Below are 25282 nucleotides of genomic sequence, written 5' to 3'. Positions count from 1 at the left end.
TACAATTTTTTTTTTTTTTTGAAAGAAATAAACACTATTATTCAGCAATAATGCATTAAATTGATCAAAAGTGACAGTAAAGACAAATAAATGCTGTTCTTTTTAACACATTTATCAATTAATTTTAAAAAAATGTATCAGTTTCCACAAAAATATTAAGCAGCACAACTGTTTTCAACATGGCAAACAAAAAAAGTTTCTTGAGCACCAATTCAGCGTATGATTTCTGAAGGATCATGTGACACTGAAGATTGGAGTAATGATGCTGAAAATTCAGCATTTACATTTAAATTCAATATATTTTACAGTTTTTACTGTATTTTTGATCAAATAAATGCAGCCTTTGGAGCATTAGAGATAATCTACAATAGTGTATACAGTGTTCAAAAAGCTTAAAAATCTCTGAAATAATAAAAGTTAATCTTAATTGATAAATTAAGATGGATACCCTGATCAACTATGAAAGTTTATCCCGTGCCATTTGCTGTAGTCACAATATATATATATATATAAAAAGACAACAAATATTACCAAATGCTCTTTTTTAATCCAACAAATCAACATCTACATGGTACAACTGCACTGGAAAAAAACAACGAAAAAAGGAAACATGAAAACAAAAGGAAGGTAAACTGGATTATAGTATCATTTAGCATGATTTGGTTGACAACCAGCGCTCTGATAAGAAGGAAGGAGAGCGAGGAAGACAGATAGGAGTTACTCCATGGCCTCCTGGTTCTCCTGGTCAACAGAATGCTCCTCGCTGGGCTCCTTGCCCTCTTTGCTCCTCTTGGACTTCTTGTGCTTGTGGCGCCGGTGACTGTCACCCTCCTCGCTGTCATGTCTCCGTCTGCTACTGCTGTGACAGAAAAGGGGCAAAGAAAAGAAAGAGGATCTTAAAGAAATGCAGAGCATTCTGTGAGTAGAGTAGGTGATTTCCAGGGGATTTTTTTTTACCGTATAAGGGCAATTTTATTAAATGTATGCATCAGCTTTTATGTCATATTCTTAAATTTATACATATCTTAAATTCAGACACTATAAAAAGACACTATACGGTTGTTACCAAACAAAATCCATCTTTGCACTGCACTGATGTGTCATTTAGATGTATTGATAGACTGTTTAATGCTGCTCAGAAGTGACATGAATGCATTTACATTGCAATTACAACTGCATAAATAATGAAATTAACGTTTTAAATATGAAATGAAATTATGTAAAAAATTAAATGATGCTTTTAAATTTGAAACTAAAGTCACTGTCGCTCCTTTAATCATTGAATCACTGATTCATTCAACATGGCCGATTCAGTCACAAACTAATCAAGCAACTGTCTTTATGAATGGGTCATTGAATCATTGACTCAATTCATTCAAAAATGTGGATTCTTTCAGTAACGAAACACCACTGTGTGCTGTGGCTTTGTTTGGAACTATTTTTGTTGGCGCAATAGAGCTAAAATACACAATATTGCCTCTAAATGTAAATTACTTAATATTAATTTTAATTTTACTGTTTATTGAACTGTTGTATAAAATCAATATAATATTTGCAATCAATGCTGATATTCGAGAAAATACCAGTCTTTCTCATGTGAAATGGCTTAACAGCATTATATGTTACAAATATTAAAAACAAGAACTCTTACTTTAACTCCTATATCTCAAATTTGGGGGGCATTTTTGTTCATTTTGGTGGCATTTTTTACCCCCCAAGCCTCTATTAATTTCCAACCCTGATATGATACCTCCGTGATGACTTGTGCCTCCCCTCCTCTTTCTCTCTGTGTCTCCTCTCTCTGTGACGCTCCTCCTTCTCACGGCTCGCTCGCTCCCGATGCCTCTCATACCCTCTGTCTCCATAGTCACGGTAAGAACGATACCGTTCTTCATCACTGAAAAAGACCAAGTTTAAATCAATGAAAATGTTAAAAAAAAAAAAAAAAAAAAAAGAATCAAAGAAACTAGGCCAAACCTTGAGAGGGTCAAAGTCAATACTTTCCTTTGGAATAATGTTAAAGGTGCCATTGAACATTTTTTTACAAGATGTAATATAAGTCTAAGGTGTCCCCTCAATGTGTCTCAAAGTTTCAGCTCAAAATACCCCATAGATTTTTTTAATACATTTTTTTAACTGCCTGTTTTGGGCATAATTAGAAATGCACAGATTCAGGCTGCGACCCCTTTAAATCTCGTGTTACCCTCCCCCGGAGCTCGCGCTTGCCTTAAACAGCATAAACAAAGTACACACAGCTAATATAACCCTCAAAAATGTATCTTTACAAAGTGTTCCTCATGCATACATCAGATCATGTGAGTATAGTATTTATTTAGATGTTTACATTTGATTCTGAATGAGTTTGAGGCTGTGCTCCGTGGCTAATAGAGATTTATAAAGAATGAAGTTGTGTTTATGAATTATACAGACTGCAAGTGTTTAAAAATGAAAATAGCGATGGCTCTTGTCTCCGTGAATACAGTAATAAACGATGGTAACTTTAACCACATTTAACAGTACATCAGCAACATGCTAACGAAACATTTAGAAAGACAGTTTACAAATATCACTAAAAATATCATATCATGTCAGTTATTATTGCTCCATCTGCCATTTTTCGCTGTTGTTCTTGCTTGCTTACCTAGTCTGATGATTCAGCTGTGCACAGATCCAGACGTTAATACTGGCTGCCCTTGTCTAATGCCTTGAACATGGGCTGGCTTATGCAAATAATGGGGGCGTACATATTAATGAGCCCGATTGTTCTGTAACAGTCGGTGTTATGTTGAGATTCGCCTGTTCTTCGGAGGTCTTTTAAACAAATGAGATTTATATAAGAAGGAGGAAACAATGGAGTTTGAGACTCACTGTATGTCATTTCCATGTACTAAACTCTTGTTATTTAACTATGCCAAGATAAATTCAATTTTCCATTCGATGGCACCTTTAAGAATTTAATGTAAAATCTTAATTTGTCAGTTTAATGACAATTTCACACTTTCAAACTTGAAAACAGAGTACATCTGTGTAGTAAATGGGTGGGTTGACATCATCTTTCACCTGTTATAAGCCACAGAGGAGGGACTGTGATCTCTCTCATGGCCCCGTTCCCTCTGCCTGTCCCTTTCTCTTTCCTTTTCCCTCTCTTTTTCTCGCCGAGGGTAGTAGTCCCACTGCTTTGAGTTGTCCATCAAACCAGGCCAGGGGCTAACAGCTCCTTGCATGGGTGGAGGAAACCCACCTGAAAACAGAACCACAGGAACAAACCTCAATGCGCATGATTCTTAATTGAGGTTAATAAAGCCTGGAATATATTTAAGTACTTGTGACCTGTACCGAGATCTAAATTAAATGAGTTTTTCAGGTGAATATAATAGACTTGGGAGATAGTACCACATATACCTGTAGGAAAAGGGTATGGAGCAACAGGACGCCCGTCATATCCTCCTGGGTGCCCACTGCTAAAAAAGAACACACAGGCAATTAAGGAACTGTTAAAGTGCAAGTTAAGTGTAACATTTTAAATGGTAACAGAAAATGATGTTTCAAATGAAAGTGATGTTTCAAAAACTGCAAGCATGTAAATCTGAATACACATTTACAAGAATTACCCAAGGATAAAAGTTACACAAAAATAAACATGGCGTATACAGAAATTTAGTCAAACAGTTTTCAATCAAAATTATCTACACTACCATTCAGGTCATGGTTTGGGGTCAGTAAGAATGAAAAAGAAGTTTATAATAATATAATAACCATTTTCTATTTTAATACATTTTAAAGTGTAATTTATATCTGTGATGCAAAGCTAAATTTTCAGCATCATTACTCCAGTTTTCAGTGTCACATGATCCTTCAGAAATCATTCTAAAATGCTGATTTGCTGCCTAAGAAACATTTCGTCTTATCATCAATGTTAAAAACAGTTATTTTAATGGAAACCATGATATATTTTTCAGGATTCTTGGATCAATATGAAGAAAAGAACAGCATATTCCACAATGTTGACTGGCTGACTTGCCCAAGTTCACAAACTAAATGTTAACAGAAGTACTAGAATTGTACAGAAGCAACACCTACTTGTCCATAGTAGGTATCAGTGAAGGAGGAGGTCCTCCTGTGGGAGGAGGGAAATCTACAACAGAAACAGAAACAAGATTTAGACAGTGACCAACACAATCATAGTGAAAACACAGGAATAATTAAATTTTTTGAACACAATCAGTCATAAAGTTTGCAATTTCAGTAGACAGGTGCTTTGAAAACATTTTAGAGGTTTTTATTGAGTTACATTTGCCATATTTGTTTTTGTTATTGCACACTCGAACATTCAAAGAAGGATTAACTTACTGGGAGGAGGAACAGTGATAGGCATCCCTGTTTAAAAAAAAAAAAGATTTAATAAATCCTTCCATATCCACATAGACAATGACAAATACATAAAAACATGGCAGAAAAGTTACAAATGCTATGAGAAACCACAAGGGAGATTAATTAATCTAATTAATCGCACATCAAATTTGGCTGAGAAATTATTCCCAAAAGATAAGTTAAAGTCATTATTGTGTAGGGCATCAAATAGACATTAAAAAAAGTAACTTCAGCAGGAAAATATTTTATTTGATTCAACACAGAATTTATTACACATACCCTTTTGGACCATGAGGGTGAGTAAATGACTGAATTTAAATTTTTGGGTGAACTATACCTTTAATGTTTGAAATATGTTTTTTTTTTTTAATGAAATTATACTCTAAATAAGAAACTAAAACTGCCTGTAGGTGGCTGTAAATGTCTTAATGATTAAGTCATTGAGTCATTCATTCATTCGATTCGTTCAAATGGTTCTCTTTATGAATGGTCCATTGAATCATTAGGCTTGAAGCGGCACTGCACAGACTGGGGCAGTACTTTGATGTCATTTACCGATCGGTCTGTGCAGCGCCACTCAAGTCCAACAATGCAGAAATGAAATGCCATTGTGTTGCTCTGAGTCAAAGACAAACAGTTCTGTTTCGTCTTCATATTTTCGTTGGCAGAAAAACAGCACAGTGATATTGCACTCCTTGCCCGTGTGATAGTTTAACTATATCATATGATGTACATATGAAACAACTCAAAACGGGCATTTTTTTGTTGCATATTTTGAATTTTAAAGACATTCTAACTACACTCTACAGGCTTCATCACGCAGTTGTTGCCCTGCATCATATTCGTCATCAATCAACTGTATGAAATGGCAGATGACCTACATAGGTCTGGGGCGGGGCAAGTGCGTTAATAATTTTAACGCGTTATTTCACCGTAATTAATTAATCTAATCAACATGTTACATCGACAGCCCTAGAAACCACAATATCAAATTGATCCATTCATACATTTTTCCTATAGATTTAAAATAAAAATAAATTAAATTAAATTAAAATAAAAAACAATTTCTTAGTTGTCAGACTTACGTGGAGGCGGGATTAGAGGTGGAGCCTGACTGACAGGAGGAGGGAGGAATGGAGGAGGGGGGATGTTTGGTGGCAATGGCCCTGGAGGAAAGAAAGGTGGTGGCATCTTAGCCACTGCGGGCTCAGCCTCAGAGCTGGGATGTTCCGAGATCACCTACGAGTGTTAAAGTCACATGATTCAGTTCCCAGATATGTTGCCGGCATTTTAGTTTTACAGTGTGGAGACTGAGGAGAGATTGAGAGCATGTCATGTGTGTAACCTGGATGTTATTCCCTTCCAGATTGTGGCGACGTCGTCCTTCCACCCTGCTAATGGTGGCAGTCTGTCCTCCAATCACATCAATGGTCCCGGGCGTCTTCCTGCAACAAAAAACATACACATACAGCTTTAGGGTGTACGTGCATTATCCAGATGCATACATAACACACCTCAGAGGAGGGCAGGGCGATATGACTATATATACCTAGATGATATATTTGTGCATTGAAAACGGCTTTGTCATTTCAGAAATACAGTGCAGGATGAGTACCACACAAGTTTAGTTGGTTAAATCTGCCAGACAACCAATGTTATTTTAGTTTTTTTACATACCATTATATTATTTAGCAATATTATGAATTAGTTTTTATTTTTATATTTTCAGGGTTCATTTTAATGTAATTTTTTTCTTAAGTGCTTGTAATTTATTATTTTTTAAATAAAAAATAATTTGAATTTAAATATTTATTTTTAGCTTTAATTTTAATTTCTAGTTTTTTTTATTTTTAGTTTTGTAATTTTAGTACTTCAACTCCTCAAACTTAAAAGTTTTCCATCTAATATTAGTATTTTATTTTATGTCAGCTTTATTTCAACTGTTTTTAAACGGGTTTAGTTAACACCACCAGTGCAAGCAATGTTGTGTCCTGGAACATTAATTTAGAATGATTTATGGTAATTTTTGCTACAACTTTGAAAGTAGCTCATCCAATCAGAACCTAGTTTTACCATGTTTTATTTAAAGGACAAGTGTGTTTATGCAAATCCACTGTCTTGTGCATTTATTACATATAGTTTGGTTTGCATAAATCATGTTCCAAATCAAAAGAGGAAGTAAATTAAATATTTAATTCTTGCTTTAGCTTTATTTTAACCATTTTCTTAGACGGAGCAAAAATAGTCTAAAAACAGGAAACTTATGTGTTTTAGCCATTAATTTACAAAAGAACGGCTTTTTGGGGGCCTGAAAATGAAAACTTTTTATAAGCATTAAAAATGATACCATTATTGTCTCCATGTAAACTAAAAAAATGCAAATTTGTGAAAACGGTGACATCATGAGCATGTGTATTACGTTTTAAGTATTTGCAATGTGACATCGCCAACTACTGGCCTGGCATGAATAATACAGCGTTTTTAGTAGTTTTTGCGGATTCGTGTGAACAGGGATTTTTTGACAACGCAAAAGAAAAACGTTTCCATTTTTAGAAACATCTGTGTCATGTAAATGTACCCTAAAATGTAAGTTACTCAAATATTAGCTTTTTGTGCATTGAACTTTTGTATAAGAGCACACTCACAAATTGTGCCGTCATTCCAAATATCAGCACATTCTTGCAATATTGTTTAATTTACAGCATGGCTGTTTAAAATATAAACCAGCAAAAATAATTATACTGTGATAAAAAAAGTAAAACATCATAATACAAAATTTTGGTCATATCGCCCACCCTACCAGAATGACATGCCTAACTAAGTAAAAACACACACATAAAATACTGCAATAAAGGCTACACAGTTCTGCAGAAAAAGAAGAAAAAAACGGTCCAGTTTTCTGAGTCCGTTGTCATAACAGCATATTTTATCTTGCCATTTTTCCATAGTGCTTTGTAGATTAAAACATCACCAACAGAAATGAACTGCAGTCAGCAATAAAAATTAGAAAGACAAAAACAAATGAAGCCCATTTAATTTCATATTTAAATGTCTACTCAGGCCTTGTAAGACAAACCACTCCCATGTCACCTCCCACTTACGTATAATAGGGCATTTCTTGAGTGGCAGGCCCTGCCCACTGTGGAGGGGATATCCTATGAGGGCATGGGTAAGGGGAGACAGGCAAAAATGAGTTACTAGTCCCCTCTCCCACATGACAGATGCGGGACAAACACTGTACATGCATTCCCAAACATGATACTGAAACTGGAGTGTGGAAACTCTGAAACAAATGATGACTTCGACTAGTCAATGTGTGTGAATATGTTTACCTTGCTGGGTTGATTCCTGTTTTATATAGGTTGGATGGAGTGGAAAAGTCTGCTTTAGATGCATGAGCTGGTATTGTGATCTCCTTCTCACTGTTACCTGTACGACCCTGCTGAACCTGAAAGAAAGGAAAGAAAGAGGTGAAAAAAAAAAAAAAAAAATTATTTTGACAACTGCATCTATCAAAATGCACACTTTACAAGTAGTACTATTAATTAGTAATTAAATTACTACAACCATGAGTTAATCAGACTGGAATGTAACAGCTAGTGTTTGAAAATGAAAATCGGTTCTTATTCAAAATTCACTTTTTTTTTTTTTTTTTTTTAAGGGCACATTTGAATGCAGATTGTATAAAATCATTAAAAATTGTAAAGATTCACTGTCGTTCAAAAGTTTGGGGTCAGTAAGATTTTTTAAAAGAAATAATGCTTTTTCAGCAAGGATGAATTAAATTGATCAAGAGTGACAGTATAGAAATTATTTCTATTTCAAATAAATGCTGTTCTTTTGAAATTTCTATTAATCAAAGAGCCCTGAAAAAACCCCCCACAAATATTAAGTAGCATAACAGATTTCAACATTGACAATAAATGTTTCTTAAGCAGCAAATCAGCATATCAGAATGATTTCTGAAGGTTCTTGTGACACTGAAGACTGGAGAAATGATGCTGAAAATTCAACTTTGCATCACAGGAATAAATTACATTTTAAAATATATTTAAATAGAAAACAGTTGTTTTAAATTGCCATTTATATTTCACAATATTACGCTTTTTTCTGTATTTATTTGATCAATGAAATGCAGTTTAAAATGAAATGAAAGCTGAGATTTATTATGTCCATAAATTCAAAAAGCAATTTTAAGAGAAGAGAAGTTACCAGATATGAAGTTGAAACTTTTTTAATTTTGTCCAAGAACTGAAGAATACAATTTTTTTTCTGACATGATCTGAGAGTAATTCATGCAAAAGACTAGTTTTCCAAACATTACAAATTGCTAAGAAATCATTAAAGGACCTGGAATAGTAGAATCAGAACCAGAAATGTTCAACTTTTTTCAATTTCCATTCCTAGTAACAGCTGATTATGCTTACAGAGATCTTGCTTGTGGTTGATCCAATGTTGAGAATGTCTAGGCCCATGCGTAACCTCTTCTGCTTTTCACAGTACGCTTTCCACGTGTCCTCATTAAAACCATAGTTAAAATAGTCAGACAAGTCCGCACCTGTGAACACACATACATAAACACACACACTATGCAGACACCATATGCAAAACCACAAAAAGGGACTTTAAACTTGTACACACCTGGCTTTCTCCATGGTTTCTCCTCAAATGACTCCATGTCCACTTCCAGGACTGGAACTCCATTGATGTTGCCTGGAGCTTCGAGGTCTACGCCCTTCACTTTAGAACCTACAGAATACACTCAAACCATGTCAAGAACACACAAATGTTGCTTTGTATAAAAAGGTATCTGTAAGCAAACTCATGTATTTTAAGTTTCAGGTTTGCAACAAACAATAGAATCACTCACCTGCTCCATATGCTCTGCTGCCAGCTGACTTTATGTTCAGGTTCACTGGAGTTCCCCCATATGCCCTGCACAATAGAACATAACATAATCACATAACACACAATCTGTCTTCATTCATGTCATGTTGTTCCAAACACATAATACTTTGGTTATTCTTTGAAACACAAATTAAGATATGTTTAATGAAACCTGAGAGGTTTCTGTCATCCACTGAAAGTAACCAAAACATAGATCCAAAAAGGTCATAAAGTGATTATCTCTATGAATGTGTTTAATAAATACCTAAAAGCCTAAAATAAATCAACGTGAACCTTACAATCTTCAGGATGCGGGAACTGAACGCTTACGTATACTGTGGCGCTCCTGTTTTGATATCTCCAATGGTGACACGGACATCATCATCGTCATCATCACTATCGCTCTCACTGTCTTCATCTTCTCCAGGTGCTTCTTCCTAAAACAGGAACAAAGTGTGTTCTATTTTATTCTATTTCTCTGTAATGACTGACCATAACTAATCAATATAAATGTTACAGATGTGTAAGTCAATCTAAAATGAGCCAATTATTAATTAATTACACAGGGGGGAAAAAAAAACCCAAATAAAGGCCCATTCACACCAAGGATGATAAATATGATGATAATAAAGATATAGTTCAAAAAAATTATTCTAAAAAATAAAAAGAACACCAGAGACCACACCACAGCTAATAATAAACAGAACAATATTGTGTGGGGGGTGGACGCTAATATAGTTGTCAGTGTCTTTATAGTTATTGTTCTTGGTGTGAAATACACAGATCTGCAGCTTTAACCACACAAAACTGACACACACTGCAGTGTAATATTGATTAGGGATGCACCGATACCAGTATTAGTATTGGGCCGATACCAAGCTCATGTACTTGTACTCGTGCTCATAAAAATACCCCCGATACCAAATACCAATACCTCACATGACGTAATTGACAGAATTTTCCGTGCACAGAGAGACCAGCGGCAGCAGCAGAAACAACGTCAGCCTCAGAGGTGTGGAAATACTTCAAACAGATGACAACCGACACATTGCGAAATGCATGCTTTCAATCACAATTCGTTATCGATTAGTGAAGGCGGTATAGGCAGAATCGCTCTGAATGACACAGACCAGAAGCGCTCTCTCTCTTTCTTGCGCGCCATCAGTTCTCCTTGCACCTGAATGGTCAAATGCACACATAGTTGTCAAAATGTCCATCGTGTGGAGTATCTCACATAATTGCAGTCGGTTATGGCTTAAGTGGACGTAAACATTTGGGTGAAAACAGGATATGTGTCAGTGTCCATGGATTCGATCTTAAAGGGACCATAGCCGATATTTGTCATTAATGTTAATAAAACAACAAAATATGTTAAATAAATGTATACATGGTAAATACACCTACTGTATCTGAATAACAAGTTTAATTAATTTGTATCTCTATAGTATTTGTTGTATTGTTTGTAATTTGTTCATAATTTTCTTTTTATATAACAACAATTATATATATTGTTAATTATGCACTTTGAAGGTTACTGGACACTGTGAATTTTTTGTTCTTTAAGTTTGTGACAAACACATAAAAATTATTACTTTTTTCATTAGAGTAATAATAAAAAAGCTGTCCTACATTCATTAGTCTCACTGTGCTTGGAAAACGGCAACATCACCAAAAAAAAATAAATTAAAAAAATGTGTAGGCATCGGTATCGGCGAGTACTAGAAAAAAAAGTATCAGTACTTGTACCCGATCCTTAAAAAAAATGGTATCGGTGCATCCCCAATATTGATACAGGTACAAGTCCATTTAAAGGTGCCCTAGAATCAAAATTTGAATTTACCTCGGCATAGTTAAATAAAAAGAGTTCAGTACATGGAAAAGACATACATTGAGTTTCAAACCCCATTGCTTCCTCCTTCTTATATAAATCTCATTTGTTTAAAAGACTTCCGGAAAACACACGGATCTCAACATAACACCGACTGTTACAAAACCGTCGGGATCATTAATATGTATGACCCCAATATTTGCATATATGCCAGCCCATGTTCAAGGCATTAGACAAGGAAAGGCAGTATTAACGGCTGGATCTGTGCACAGACAAGGTAAGCAAGCAAGAAAAACAGCGAAAAATGGCAGATGGAGCAATAATAACTGACATGATCCATGATATCATGATATTTTTAGTGATATTTGTAAATTGTCTTTCTAAATGTTTCGTTAGCATGTTGCTAATGTACTGTTAAATGTGGTTAAAGTTACCATCGTTTCTTACTGTTTGTAAGTTTAAACACTTGCAGTCTGTATAATTCATAAACAACTTCATTCTTTATAAATCTCTCCAACAGTGTAGCATTAGCCGTTAGCCACGGAGCACAGCCTCAAACTCATACAGAATCAAACGTAAACATCAAAATAAATACTTTACTCACATAATTCGAAGCATGCATACAGCATGCATGACGAACATCTTGTAAAGATCCATTTGAGGGTTATATTAGCTGTGTGAACTTTGTAAATGAACTGTAATATAGTCGAGAGCTCGTGTGGCAGGGAGCAGGTGAATTAAAGGGGCGGCGCGCTGCCAAAATCAGTGTATAGTTAATGATGCCCCAAAATAGGCAGTTAAAAAAATTTATTAAAAAAAATCTATGGGGTATTTTGAGCTGAAACTTCACAGACACATTCAGGAGACACCTTAGACTTATATTACATCTTGTGAAAAAGCATTCTTGGGCACCTTTAAGCTCAACAGTGATCAGCGATAAGCTGACCTTAATGGGATAGTTCACCCAAAAATAAAAATTCTTTCATAATTTACTCACACTCATGTTGTTCCAAACCTGCATGAGTTGCTTTCTTCTGTTGAACACAAAAGAATATATTTTGAAGAATGATAGTAACCAGAAAGTTGACAATAGCCATTGACTTACACAGTATTTTTTCCTGCTATGGAAGTCAGTGGCTACCATTGACTGTTTGGTTACACATATTCTTCAAAATATATTATTTTTGTACTTAACAGAAGAAAGAAACTCATACAGGTATGGAACATCATGAGTAAATGATAACAGAAATTAAATTTTTTTGGTGAACTATCCCTTTTACAGTATAACTGTTTGATACCTGACTGGCCACTCCATTTCCAGTAGTGGTGGTGGTAGTGGTGGTGGTGGTGGTGGTCGCGGTGACCTCCTCAGTAACAGGAGGAGCTGAGGTCACACTGCAAACACAGAAAGATCAGCGCAAGAATGAAGAAAACAAATGCAGGTGAACCCCTTATTTAACTTGAGGAGTACGGATGGGTATTGAGAACCGGTTCCAAATTTCCAAGAACCAGTGATTCAGATTTCGATTCTACTTATCAGTTCCTGTGTGCACATTTTAATGTGATTTTAAATCACACATCCAAGTGCGCACAGAAAAAGTGATTTTAATGTCATTTTAAACGATTTAAGCGCAAAGAAGATTCACAGTTTTCTGTGCTGTGCGCACAGGAAGCCACCTCTCATACCGTATAGAGCGCGATGCTTAACTGAGTTCTCTTCAGTGTATTTTTGCACTTGGAAGGAAAAGAAAACGTATAACAGTATATTGGATCCATGCAGCTCTTAAAGTGACAGTAGCCTAATATTCCTGCTGCCTTCTCTATAATAACATTAATCAAACAACAAAAGACAAAGAGGAAATTCACTCGCTGTTCTTGTCTGAATAACTTTTGTAACTATACTTATAATGTATATTTTATTTATAAAGTGCAGTGTTATTTTATATTTGATTACAGTTTCTGTACCTGAAAATCTTAAAACACTGTTCATTTTAATCATATCTTTGTTCAGATGTATTTATTTGTGCGATTGCTAATTTCTTTATTTGTTTTTTGTTCTTTTTTAATTACTGAGTGTTTACTTGTCTTTAATAATGTTCGAAATTTATATTAGTTAGGCTAGTTATTTTTGCTATGGTATTTTTAAATCATAGGCAACAGTTCCGTGTGTAAGTGTTCTTTAGCCTTTTGATTTTTGTTCATGGTGTTCAGCGACAATGAAATGTTTTGCAATAAGAACTTAGAATAAAGAATAAATGTGAATTATATCCTTTTTTTTACCTTATTGGAATCGAAATTAGGAATCAATAAGAATCAGAATGGATAAGCAGAATCGTAATCGTCAAAATTCAAACAATACCCAACCCTACTGAAGAGGAAAACCATAGTACTGGAACTTGTTTTACAGAACATGCTACAGTTTTCAACCCTGCTCCTGGGGATCCACTGTCCTGCAAAATTTATTTCCTACCTAATATTATTAATATTAATTTTTCACAGTATAAATTGGGTCCTTATACAAGAAACAATAACATTTTATGATTTGGGTCCCTTGCACAAGGATCATCATATTTGGGAGTCTGTGAAATCTAAAAAAATATTGAAAACACCACTAACAGTAAGCATGTCATATCTCACCTGATGGCTGCTGTCAGTTTGGCCTCTTCTTCTTCAGTTTCTTTACTTTCACCCTCATCTGTAAGAAAAACATTATGCATGAGTGACAAACTGATTATGGGCTCAGTACCCAATTTCTAGCGATAAGAAATTAGTTAAGCTGCTCCCAATATAAATGTTTCATATTTACCTTACAGAATTATGAACTTATTTTAAAAGGTATTGTTGAACAGATTTTTAAATTCATACTAAAACACAGAATACATTCGAGATTTTATTAAATTCTCTCTCAATCCCCTCAGAATGAGAAGTAGCATATTTGCTAAAGTGGCGAATAAATAGAAAAAAATAGAATCAAGAATGTGTTAACAGATTGTTGAACAGATTCTCAAATTCATTCTACAACAGAATCTGTTCGATATTTTATTAAATTCTTTCTTAATCCCCTAATATTGTATTTCTTAAAGTATTAAATAAATAGAACAAAACAGAATCAAGAATGCTTAACAGATTCTACCATATCTTCAAAGCACTGAAGACTGCAACACCGTATAGAATCTATAGATTCAAATAGAATTCTCAAAGAGAATCTAATAAGATAATAGATAAAAATATATTAATATACATATTAATACTATATACTATACTATATACATATTAATATTTATTAAGCAGAGAAGAATATGATCTCAATGTGAATAAAAAAAAAAAAGGCGAATCTTGAACAGATGAGAGATGCAAAACCTTGAACACAATCTACCGAAACTCCCTCCGGAAAGATTTGCCTCAAGAAATTCATAAACAGATTCCATTTCAATTCCCTCCTAAAGAAAAATATGTGTAAGCACGGAGGTAAACTTAAATGATTTAGTTAAGTGACAGGTATCTCATTACACTGCAGTATAAAGGCCCCACATTAGTCAACATGTCATTTGTCCTGCACATTAATAAGCACACTTCTCAAGAGCCGTAGTGTTCAAAGTACAGTAGTTCAGAGTAGATTTGGCGCTCACTGACCCCCGTACAGCCATTCCTCCTCCTCGTCTCCTGCACTCGCATCAGTGGTGGTGGTTTTATCCGCCTCCTCTGCAGACATCTTCTTCTCTGGCCTCTACAATGCGCTCCAGAAGCCGAAGTCAAGGTCAGATTAAAACCCACCAATCCCGAACGGGCCCACAAATATTTCGGTGGGAAAAACACAAACGCACATACGAATATAGAAAACAAACGTATTGAATGATGTTTACGGAGCAATCCACACTTCCTACAGCCTCTGTAGGATGTTCTTTCAGACTTGAGGACATCAGTTCCGGTTCATGACTGTACAAATTAAAAGTCTCTCAGTACACTACTATGGTACACTACCAGCAAAGAACCAGTGAAACGTTTGTTTGGACACAATTGACAGAAGTTATGTTTCTTATTTTGCTTACGCTTAAATGCGTAGAATTATTTTTTTCCAGCACAAATGTGTATTTCTTCAATGGGCTACTATTTTAAAACAGAATGCTCAGAGTTTCTGAGCTGGAATCTAGACAAAGGGTGACTGATTTGAATTGATACTACTACTACTACTAACAATAATAATAATAATAATAAAAATAAAAATAATAATAACAATAATTAATGAATAAATAAATAAGTAGCCGAAGCAAGTAGGCTATGAATTGTTGATCAAATTAGTCTTGGCCCAGGACTTTGTTCAAATTAAAGTTCTTGAATATAAGTTACATTATTTATGCATCTTATATAGCCTAAATGCATGCTAAATTTAAACGAAAACAGTCTAATATAGGCTAATTGTGCACATTAGCCACTAGATGTCTCTAAGCAATAGCCTAGTTCTCTTCTACATTCCCGGAGTAGGCCTATATAGTTTTTAACCTACCATAATATCAAGTTAATCCTGACAGACTTCTAAAACAATCAAATCATTTTGATGGCCTGTAAGTGGAATATTAAGCATTTGCATGATATTCCTGAATTTTACTCATCTTGCGACACTGAGACTTTTTGATGTCAAACAGGAGAAAATGTCATCAGTGTTGAAGGAATCATTTTGAGTGCATATACAGTCAAAACAAAATTTATTCAGACACCTTGAACATTTCATTCATGACATTATGGTTTAAAAAAAACATTTATAGTTTAAAAAAATGGTAATAAAATATGACAAGATCTCAGAGTTAAAGCTAAACACGGTCAGGTCAAAGTGTCTGAATAATTTTTGGTTCCAAATTTGTATCAATTTTACTGGTAGTCCACTGTATGAAGAATTTTTGGGTATAATATGTCACAGTTTACTTTATTTTGCTATCGTCACTTACATAAATGAAATATAGAGTCCTGCACCTACTAATATATCAAAAATGGTTTGACTGTAGTTCCACATTCCTTTTGATAAATAAATCCACTAAATTAGTAATTTACCAAATATGTCAAACTGTATTTTTTCTTATGATGTAGCTAACATCTTTTTTGCAAAATAAATAATAATAGGCTAGTAAAATATATTTTTAACAGCATATTTTAAACAGCAATATATATATATATATATATATATATATATATATATATATATATATATATATATATATATATATATATATATATATATATATATATATATATATATATATATATACTCCGTAAAATATATACCTTAAAAGAGTCAGATATGTGTTGCATAACTGTTCAGCATGGAGTTATGTTGTCCGTTTATTGCCAGTGAAAAACTTGTTAAATGAAATCTAAATCTAATACTGATGGCACACACACAAGTTTGCATAACAGGTGCTCAGATCAAATATGTTTTTCATCAATAAGTTTTATTTCAACAAATTCTTTATACCATAAGGTCATGTGTTTGTGTGTTTTTCAATAAGCAATAATGAAATATTCAAAATTCTCACACTCACACACACACACACACACACACACACACACACACACACACACACACACACACACACACACACACACACACACACACACACACACACACACACACACATTTTAAGTGGCAAATTAGAAAATATTTAACTAGTTCTTCCACTCTCTCTTCCCTTGAAATGAGCCTTCTAGTACAAATATAAAAACAGAAATAACAAACTAGAAAATAATACATTGTTGTACATTGAAAAAACTAAAAAAAAATGTGATATTTAACTCTTCTTGAATAGGTAAAACTACAGTGGCATGAAAAAGTATGTGAACCCCTTGCAGAATCTGTGAAAATGAGAATTATTTTAATAAAATAAGAGGGATAATAAATAATGCATGTTATTTTTTATTTAGTACTGTCCTGAGTAAGATATTTTACATAAAAGATGTTTGCATTTAGTTCACAAGACAAAACAATAGCTGAATTTATTAAAATAAACCCATTCATAAGTATGTGAACCATTGATTCTCAATACTGTGTGTGGTTACCTGATGATCCACTGAGCAGTTAAACTGAGCTCTGTTCTTCAGAAAAAAATTTTTGAACCTTTTTTAATAGTTGAGTTTGAGTCCCTCAATTGTCCTCAGTGTGTAAAGATGAATCTCAAAATCATGAAAACTGATGAATCTGCAGGAGCTGGAGGATTTTTCTGAAGAACAGAGCTCAGTTTAACTGCTCAGTGGATCATCAGGTAACCACACACAGTATTGAGAATCAACGGTTCACATACTTATGAATGGGGTTATTTTAATAAATTCAGCTATTGTTTTGTCTTGTGAACTAAATGCAAACATCTTTTATGTAACATATCTTACTCAGGACAGTACTAAACAAAAATAACATGCATTTTTTTATTATCCCTCTTATTTTATTAAAATAATTCTCATTTTCACAGATTCTGCAAGGGGTTGACATACTTTTTCATGCCACTGTATATGTGAGGAGCTGCAAAACTAAATTTACTTACTCATCTTCAGTATTACTTTACTATATGATTGATTACTATCACTACTTTGTTTAATTTGAATGTTTTTTTTAAATACTTTTGTTAATTAAGCACACTTCATTGATTCCTGTGTTGTTTGTGTGCTCTTGCCTCAGTGACTGATCTCCTAACACTATGTGTGCACATTAACCTCACTGACCAGTTACAGGAAACTCAGTGTCCAGGCTAGCATTACTGTGAGTGTTTGATGACCAAGCACACAGAGAGAAAGATACTCTTTCTTCTTCATTAAGTAAGCATAAGCAATGGCCCCAAAAAGTATTTGGAAACTTAAGACACACTTGCTTAAAAAATCAAGTGGCATCTGCAAACAAATGGTGCCTGTGCTCCTCTTGAAACAAACCACTTTTCTGAGCCATTTTTGCAATTACTTAAACCAGTTGGTCTCAGAGTGATTTATAATGATACATGATGTTCTCCTCAAGTTCACACAGATCTCATCAGAGTAACCACAGGTGTAGCTCATCACATTAAATATGTACATGACCCACTAACCAGAAACTGTTGAAATACTTTTAGTCTTAATTTTGGTTAAAGGTGCCCTAGAATCAAAAATTGAATTTACCTCAGCATAGTTGAATAACAAGAGTTCAGTACATGGAAAAGACATACATTGAGTTTCAAACTCCATTGCTTCCTCCTTCTTATATAAATCTAATTTGTTTAAAAGATCTCCGAAGAACAGGCGAATCTCAACATATGTATAATATGTATGACCCCAATATTTGCATATGCCAGCCCATGTTCAAGGCATTAGACAAGGGCAGCCAGTATTAACGTCTGGATCTGTGCACAGCTGAATCATCAGACTAGGTAAGCAAGCAAGAACAACAGCAAAAAATGGCAGATGAAGCAATAATAACTGATATGATCCATTATAACATGATATTTTTAGTGATATTTGTAAACTGTCTTTATAAATGTTTTGTTAGCATGTTGCTTATGTACTGTTAAATGTGGTTAAAGTTACCATCGTTTCTTACTGTATTCACGGAGACAAGACTGTCGTTATTTTCATTTTTAAACACTTGCCGTCTAATGCATTAACACAACTTCATTCTTTGTAAATCTCTCCAACAGTGTAGCATTAGCCGTTAGCCACGGAGCACAGCCTCAAACTCATTCAGAATCAAATGTAAACATCCAAATAAACACTAAACTCATAGGAATCGATGCATGCGTGCAGCATGAATGACGAACATCTTGTAAAGATCCATTTGAGGGTTATATTAGCTGTGTGAACTTTGTTTATGCACTGTATAACTGCACTTATAGTCAAGAGCTCAGGAGGGCAGGGAGCGAGAGATTTAAAGGGGCCGTGCAGCCTGAATTGGTGCATAGTTAATGATGCCCCAAAATAGGCAGTAAAAAAAATTAATTAAAAAAAAAATCTATGGGGTATTTTGAGCTGAAACTTCACAGACACATTCAGGGGACACCTTAGACTTATATTACATCTTTTGAAAAGACGTTCTACGGCACCTTTAATATATCTGTTGTTTTATTATAGAAAACAAAAAAATATCAAAATTCTTTGTGCAAAATATTTAACTTCACAAATTGTAGTTGTTCTATTGTAGTTGTTTAGTACTGTCCTGAGTAAGATATTTTACATAAAAGATGTTTGCATTTAATTCACAAGACAAAACAATAGCTGAATTTATTAAAATAACCCCATTCATAACTATGTGAACCATTGATTCTCAATACTGTGTGTGGTTACCTGATGATCCACCACTGTTTTTGTGTTTTGTGATGGCTGTTCATGAGTCTCTTGTTTGTTCTGAGCAGTTAAACTGAGCTCTGTTCTTCAGAAAAATCCTCCAGCTCCTGCAGATTCATCAGTTTTCAAGCATTTTTGCATATTTGAACCCTTTCCAGCAGTGACTGTATGATTTTGAGATCTGTGTTTTCATCCTGAGGACAACTGAGGGACTCCAACTAAAGTATTAAAAAAGGTTCAAACATTCACTGATGCTCCAGAAGGAAACACGATGCATTAAGAGTCGGGGTGTGAAAACTTTTGGACAGGATGAAGATGTCACAACTTTTCTTATTGTGTTTAAATATCATTGTTTTTCATTTAGTACTGCCCTTCGGAACCAACAGAAGATACTTGCATGTTTCCCGGAAGACAAATTAAGTACAATTTATCTTGATCTTCAATACATCGTGTTTCCTTCTGGAGCATCAGTAAATGTTTGAACCTTTTTTAATAGTTGTGTTTGAGTCCCTCAGTTGTCCTTAATGTGTAAAGATGAATCTCAAAATCATTTAGTCACTGCTGTAAAGGGTTCAAATATGCAAAAGGTGCCGGAAAACTGATGAATCTGCAGGAGCTGGAGGATTTTTCTGAAGAACAGAGCTCGGTTTAACTGCTCAGTACAAACAAGAGACTCATGAACAGCCATCACAAAACAAAAAACAGTCGTGGATCATCAGGTAACCACACACAGTATTGAGAATCAATGGTTCACATACTTATGAATGGGGTTATTTTAATAAATTCAGCTATTGTTTTGTCTTGTGAACTAAATGCAAACATCTTTTATGTAAAATATCTTACTCAGGACAGTACTAAATAAAAAATAACATGCATTATTTATTATCCCTCTTATTTTATTAAAATAATTCTCATTTTCAGAGATTCTGCAAGGGGTTCACATACTTTTTCATGCCACTGTATTATAGGTTTTCAGGCTTGAATTTAAAAAAAATATATATATTTTCACTTATTTTCCATTATTGCAGCACCTCAATTGTCAGTAACACTTAAAAAAGCACAGTGTGCTCTGATTGGTTGGCTGGATCAGTGTGTTTTGATTGGTCAACCCCTTACCATAATTGCCAGTTTCAGGCAATCAGTCCTCACCCCTTTTTATGCAATTGCCTTGGGCAGGAATTATTTAAATGAGGAATATTGTGACGTACATTCCCAGAAGAAAACTCAGGACTACAAATGAAGCGTTTCAGGGGCTCTGTTTACACCTGGTATTAAAATGCGTTTTGGTCGAGCGGATCACAAGTGCATGAGGAAGACAAATACCTGTTTACACCTGGTGTTTTAATCTCTTTTGTCCACTTTCAACCCCTTCTGTTCTGATTTCTATAAGGGGAGGGTCTATGAGTGTGTAAATGTATGGCTTTTTTCAGATCTTACGATCTAATGGACAGAATAAGCTCACACAATTTACATATGAACACGCCCAGAAACGACAGAAAACATACGGAGAGCAACAGCTTTCGTTTCTCTTCTGATAGCCGCAAGACCACGCTGAACGCTGTGAGTGTGAGTTACAAATCAGGAATGGTGAGAGAACATTGTGCTTGGTACATTTTTCGTCTTCAATCCAAATATGGTTCTTCAGCTGATAGAGTTTAAATGGCTAGCATGCTTTCCATAATGTACGCATTAGGTCAGGCGGAGAGTAGACGGTCTTTAGTGGCTGTCCAAACACATTCAAACACATAAGCGTCTACACTTCGAAAGCAATCCAGTCGAATGCGTTTTCGACTACCTCTGGAAGTGGTCAAAAGTGAACAGGCTCAAAATGTTTTACACCCCTTTAAACGTGTATTTAATGCCGTCCACTTGTGATCCAATCGACCAAAACACATCTTAATACCAGGTGTACACAGGGCCAGGTATCGGAAACAGTGCTTGCTGATATCGAGAATAACTCCCATTGGAGTGGACAGCCACATTACACACTAAAGAAAACTGAACATGTAAAAAAGCATAATAGGATTCCTTTCATTATACAAAAATATTTTGTGACATTTTTAATTTTTACATTGTTACTCCCTATAGCCACTGAAAGAAATTAAATCTGAGTTTAGATAAAAAGAAGCATGAGCTTGTTCTTAGCAGCTCCATCATGGCTCTTTTTAACAGTTTCAATAGACAATCATCCCTGTGGATTCCAAAATTAAAGCAAGCCTCAGGGGCTGGATGTGCTTCAAGAATGAAGACATCAAGGACGGACAGAAGATGTATTTTTAGCTATAAGGGCCATCAATTTTAAACACCCTTCCATTCAGCAACAAATAAGCAGTGATTTACCCACAAATGCATTTATGCTGAGTTTGCATGTAAACATAACAGTTGTGCTGTTGTAGTTTAACATTTTAAAATCAACATTTCTCATTTTTCAGTTTGTTTAAGGTTATTAAGGGATTAGGCATTGCCTTCCCATGTTTTATTCATTGCTGTGAGCCAACTGAAACCTCTCATTGTGAATTAATTACATACGTAACATGCCTGCTGTGAATGCACTCTAACCCAATCTGTCCTTAAAAGACTCCCAAGGCTCAGGAAATGCTACTCTGTGCAACCTTTACAGGAAAACCCGTATTAAATTACTTTTGGTGCTTACAATTTGGTGCTTGCAATGAATCATTTAATTGAACATAAATCAAGAAGAATTATGAGTAATATGTTTCATAGAAGATGTCAAACCTAATTCCAAAATCAAGACGATCAACCTAATTAATAGAATATACCTGATTTTTATGCAGTTATGAGCGTATACAATACAATTTTCTTCAACTACCAAATCCTGCAAGCATCAACATGCTCAGTGCACTTTAGCATGCCAAACAGAATCTATAGTCTGAAAGCTCTTGCACACTGAAATGTAACATTGCTTGAGTGGAGATTGCAGCCAACTAATTATTTATGAGAGGAAGTAACGATGTGCACTCGTGCCTAATGGAAAACGATACTTGGGACTTGTCAAGCTCTTTGGCATCCGGTATATTAAAACCTCAGACTTGTTTCTGTTGCCACAGATGTTATAACCTGACCTTTGTTGTCATCTTCAAATATGTGCAAATCAGTAAACAAAAAAGTAGACAATGGGGAGACACAGGAAGTTGTCACAAGGGTTATATCTAAGAAACTTATAGATGCATGCACTTATAGATGTATAGATGCAATTGGTTTCAGACACATTGTTCAAAACTGTATAATTAAATAATTTAGGATATATAACAAAATAATTTAGGATATTTTTATGTATTCCATCTTCCAAAGTATAGCTGTTGGGTAACACAATAGAATCACACTGGGATTATGCAGAGTATAAACTGATTTTTTTTTTTTTTTTTTTTTTTTTACAAATGTAAGCTTGGGGAAATTTATTCTAACTTATTCTGGTGTAAGTTTACTAACACAGAAGGTACACCCAAAAATGAAAATTCTGTCATGATACTGATCATGTCATTATTATTCACATTACAAAAAAAAATTGGTAACCAAACTGTTTTGGTCACCATTGACTTCCATTGTGTAGACATTTATCAAAATATTTTCTTTTATGATCCACACATAATTGTTTGTAACAACATGAGGGTGAATAAGTGATGACAGCATTTTCGTTTTTGGGTGAACTATCCCTTTGAGCTCTTCATTTCATGTTGCTGAATTTTGTTTAATTAATTATGTAAATGAATTCATTATGTTTAAATGTAGATTGGGGCAAGTTGTAAAGTAAATTGTAAGCCTAATTTCATACAAACAATTTATTTGAATGTCTGTTAGCCAAAAAAGTGTTTACATGCATGTTAGATGAATTGTTTAACTGTTTAAAAATTATAAAATAAATAAATAAATAAAAATACAGAAATCCTTTTCGTTTAAATATATGTCGAAAATGGCATTTTTATGTTAAGATCCAGAAAAAAAAAGAAAGAAAAAAAAAGCATTTCCTTCAAATCATTCAATAAATAGCAGGTTTCCAGTGCGACATCATGTCACCCTTAGAAACAACATGTGTTGATGGAACTGTATCTTGTTTTCCTGGACATTTTTAAAGCTTTTGTAGCCAAAATATTAAGGTATGTGCCTGTACAGAAATAGACTTTCAAAAATGCAACCTGAGAAATATTAAGTGTGAAAACTTGCCCAAGTCTCCCCTACACATAAAAGTCATTTATTTTGACATGCATCTTCTGAGTTAATATGCTTCACCTCGCTCTCATCTCCAAGCATATGCAGCTCCACCAATGGACGTTGCATTTCGTTGTCCACCCTGTGCAAACTGACATAACCGACCTCCATAGTGTTAACAGAGCTGCCCTGGTTATAAGTGGACACTGGATCCTTGCACTGAATACCAAGAGGTGTTTTGGTGGACAGGCCATGGCAGCACAGAAGTCGAGCAAAAGCATCTCTGAAATCAGAGTTGAAAGCATAAATGATCGGGTTGAGCGATGAGTTGCACCAGCCGAACCACACGAACACGTCAAAAGTTGCTTCACTGACACAATTTGGCTTGTGGCAGAAAGGAACCGCACAGTTCAGGACGAAGAACGGGAACCAGCAGCACACAAACACCCCCATAATCACGGACAGAGTTTTAAAGAGTTTGGTTTCTCTTATCGCGCGGTGTTGGAGAGGACAGGTGCGCGCACCTGCCCTGCAGCTCTGCGCGCGCTCCGCTGCGCGCTCCAGAGAAGAGATGCTCTTGATTTGAACCTGAGCAATGCGGTAGATGCGCGTGTATGTGACCAACATCACTGCTACGGGAATGTAAAAACTTATCAGGGAAGATGATATGGCATAAGTTCTACTCAGACTCGAATCGCACATTTCCCTGGTGGTCCAGTTGCTTGTGTTGACCGTGCCCAGGTCTGCCCGGTGCCAGTTCAGCTGCACGGGCACGAATGATATGGCCACCGATACGATCCACGTCACGCTGACCATAACGAGGGCGACTCTACGGTTCATCTTCCTCTCGTACTGAAACGGGTTTGAAATAGCCCAGTATCGATCCAAGCTGATAACGCACAGGTTGAGGATGGAGGCTGTGGAGCACATAATGTCAAAAGCCACCCAGCACTCGCAGAAAGAGCCAAACGCCCAGTGTCCCGTCACCTCCGTGGCCGCTTTCCACGGCATCACGAGAACAGCCACCAGCAGGTCAGACATTGCCAGAGACACGATAAAGACGTTGGTAACTTTTCCTCTCAGGTGACGGAAGCGCAAAACCGCAGCGCAAACCGTGAAATTCCCAAAAAGCGTCCACAACACGAGGAGAGAAAGAGCAAAACCCAGGAAAATGCGACCCGCTGGCTCTCCATGAGCGCTCAGGGATGAGGTAAAGTTGTACATGACTTTAAGTGTCACAAAAAAAACAAAACCATACCAAAATATGTTCCGTGTGGTGGACCTCGCATGTTCCCCCGCAAAACAATCCCATCTACTCGAGCGTTTTGACCTGATCTTATAGTTGACCTCATTGTTTCTTTAGACCCTCGCGAAAATGTTCTCACGACTGAACGACAATCTGAAGTGTCTCGTGTCAGGTTCCTCTCTATAGTGCAGGTCACATTCATACCGGCGGAGAACGCCCTCTTTTGCCCATTTTACTTAATAGACACATAGTGGCCCCAAAACATATTTGGACACTTAATCCATGTCATTGCATTACAAAAAGAATTTACTTCATTTTAACACACACTTTTTAAACAAAATCACGAAAATAACTATGTCTATATAGACAATAAAATACATGTTTTGGCTATCAAAAGTTAGTGTAACACGTATTGTTTGTTTTTGCAGTATTTTATCTTTTTAACCCTCTATGGTACGCATTATGTTCTAACCATGAAATATATATATATTATA

At 35.3% G+C, this 25282-nt stretch overlaps 2 protein-coding genes across 5 annotated transcripts; both read right to left on the bottom strand.

The window, feature by feature from the left end:
- Positions 1 to 577: 577 nt before the first annotated feature.
- Positions 578 to 15009, bottom strand: fip1l1b (FIP1 like 1b (S. cerevisiae)). Of its 4 annotated transcripts, none has more exons than XM_067403653.1 (17): positions 14720 to 15009; positions 13724 to 13781; positions 12385 to 12481; positions 9589 to 9695; positions 9242 to 9306; positions 9013 to 9120; positions 8799 to 8929; positions 7704 to 7819; positions 7473 to 7526; positions 5717 to 5816; positions 5457 to 5610; positions 4351 to 4377; positions 4081 to 4135; positions 3403 to 3461; positions 3061 to 3241; positions 1751 to 1897; positions 578 to 859 (listed from the first exon to the last, which is right to left on the bottom strand). In XM_067403653.1, the coding sequence occupies exons 1-17, from the start codon at positions 14796 to 14798 to the stop codon at positions 718 to 720; spliced, it is 1680 nt and encodes a 559-aa protein (XP_067259754.1). In that variant the 5' UTR covers positions 14799 to 15009; the 3' UTR covers positions 578 to 717. The 4 variants fall into 4 exon arrangements, with proteins under 4 accessions (XP_067259754.1, XP_067259755.1, XP_067259757.1 ...); XM_067403654.1 differs by having other exon boundaries at positions 578 to 856; XM_067403656.1 differs by having other exon boundaries at positions 3403 to 3458.
- An 8572-nt stretch (positions 15010 to 23581) lies between these two features.
- On the bottom strand, positions 23582 to 24766 carry LOC137032676 (D(1) dopamine receptor). Its single transcript, XM_067404547.1, has one exon. The coding sequence runs from the start codon at positions 24764 to 24766 to the stop codon at positions 23582 to 23584; it is 1185 nt and encodes a 394-aa protein (XP_067260648.1).
- Between the last annotated feature and the right edge of the window lie 516 nt (positions 24767 to 25282).

The sequence above is a fragment of the Chanodichthys erythropterus genome, chromosome 12, assembly GCF_024489055.1.
Source record: "Chanodichthys erythropterus isolate Z2021 chromosome 12, ASM2448905v1, whole genome shotgun sequence".
NCBI lineage: Eukaryota > Metazoa > Chordata > Actinopteri > Cypriniformes > Xenocyprididae > Chanodichthys > Chanodichthys erythropterus.
The sequence above is the reverse complement of the archived record's forward strand: the minus strand, read 5'-3'. Positions and strand labels throughout refer to the sequence as shown.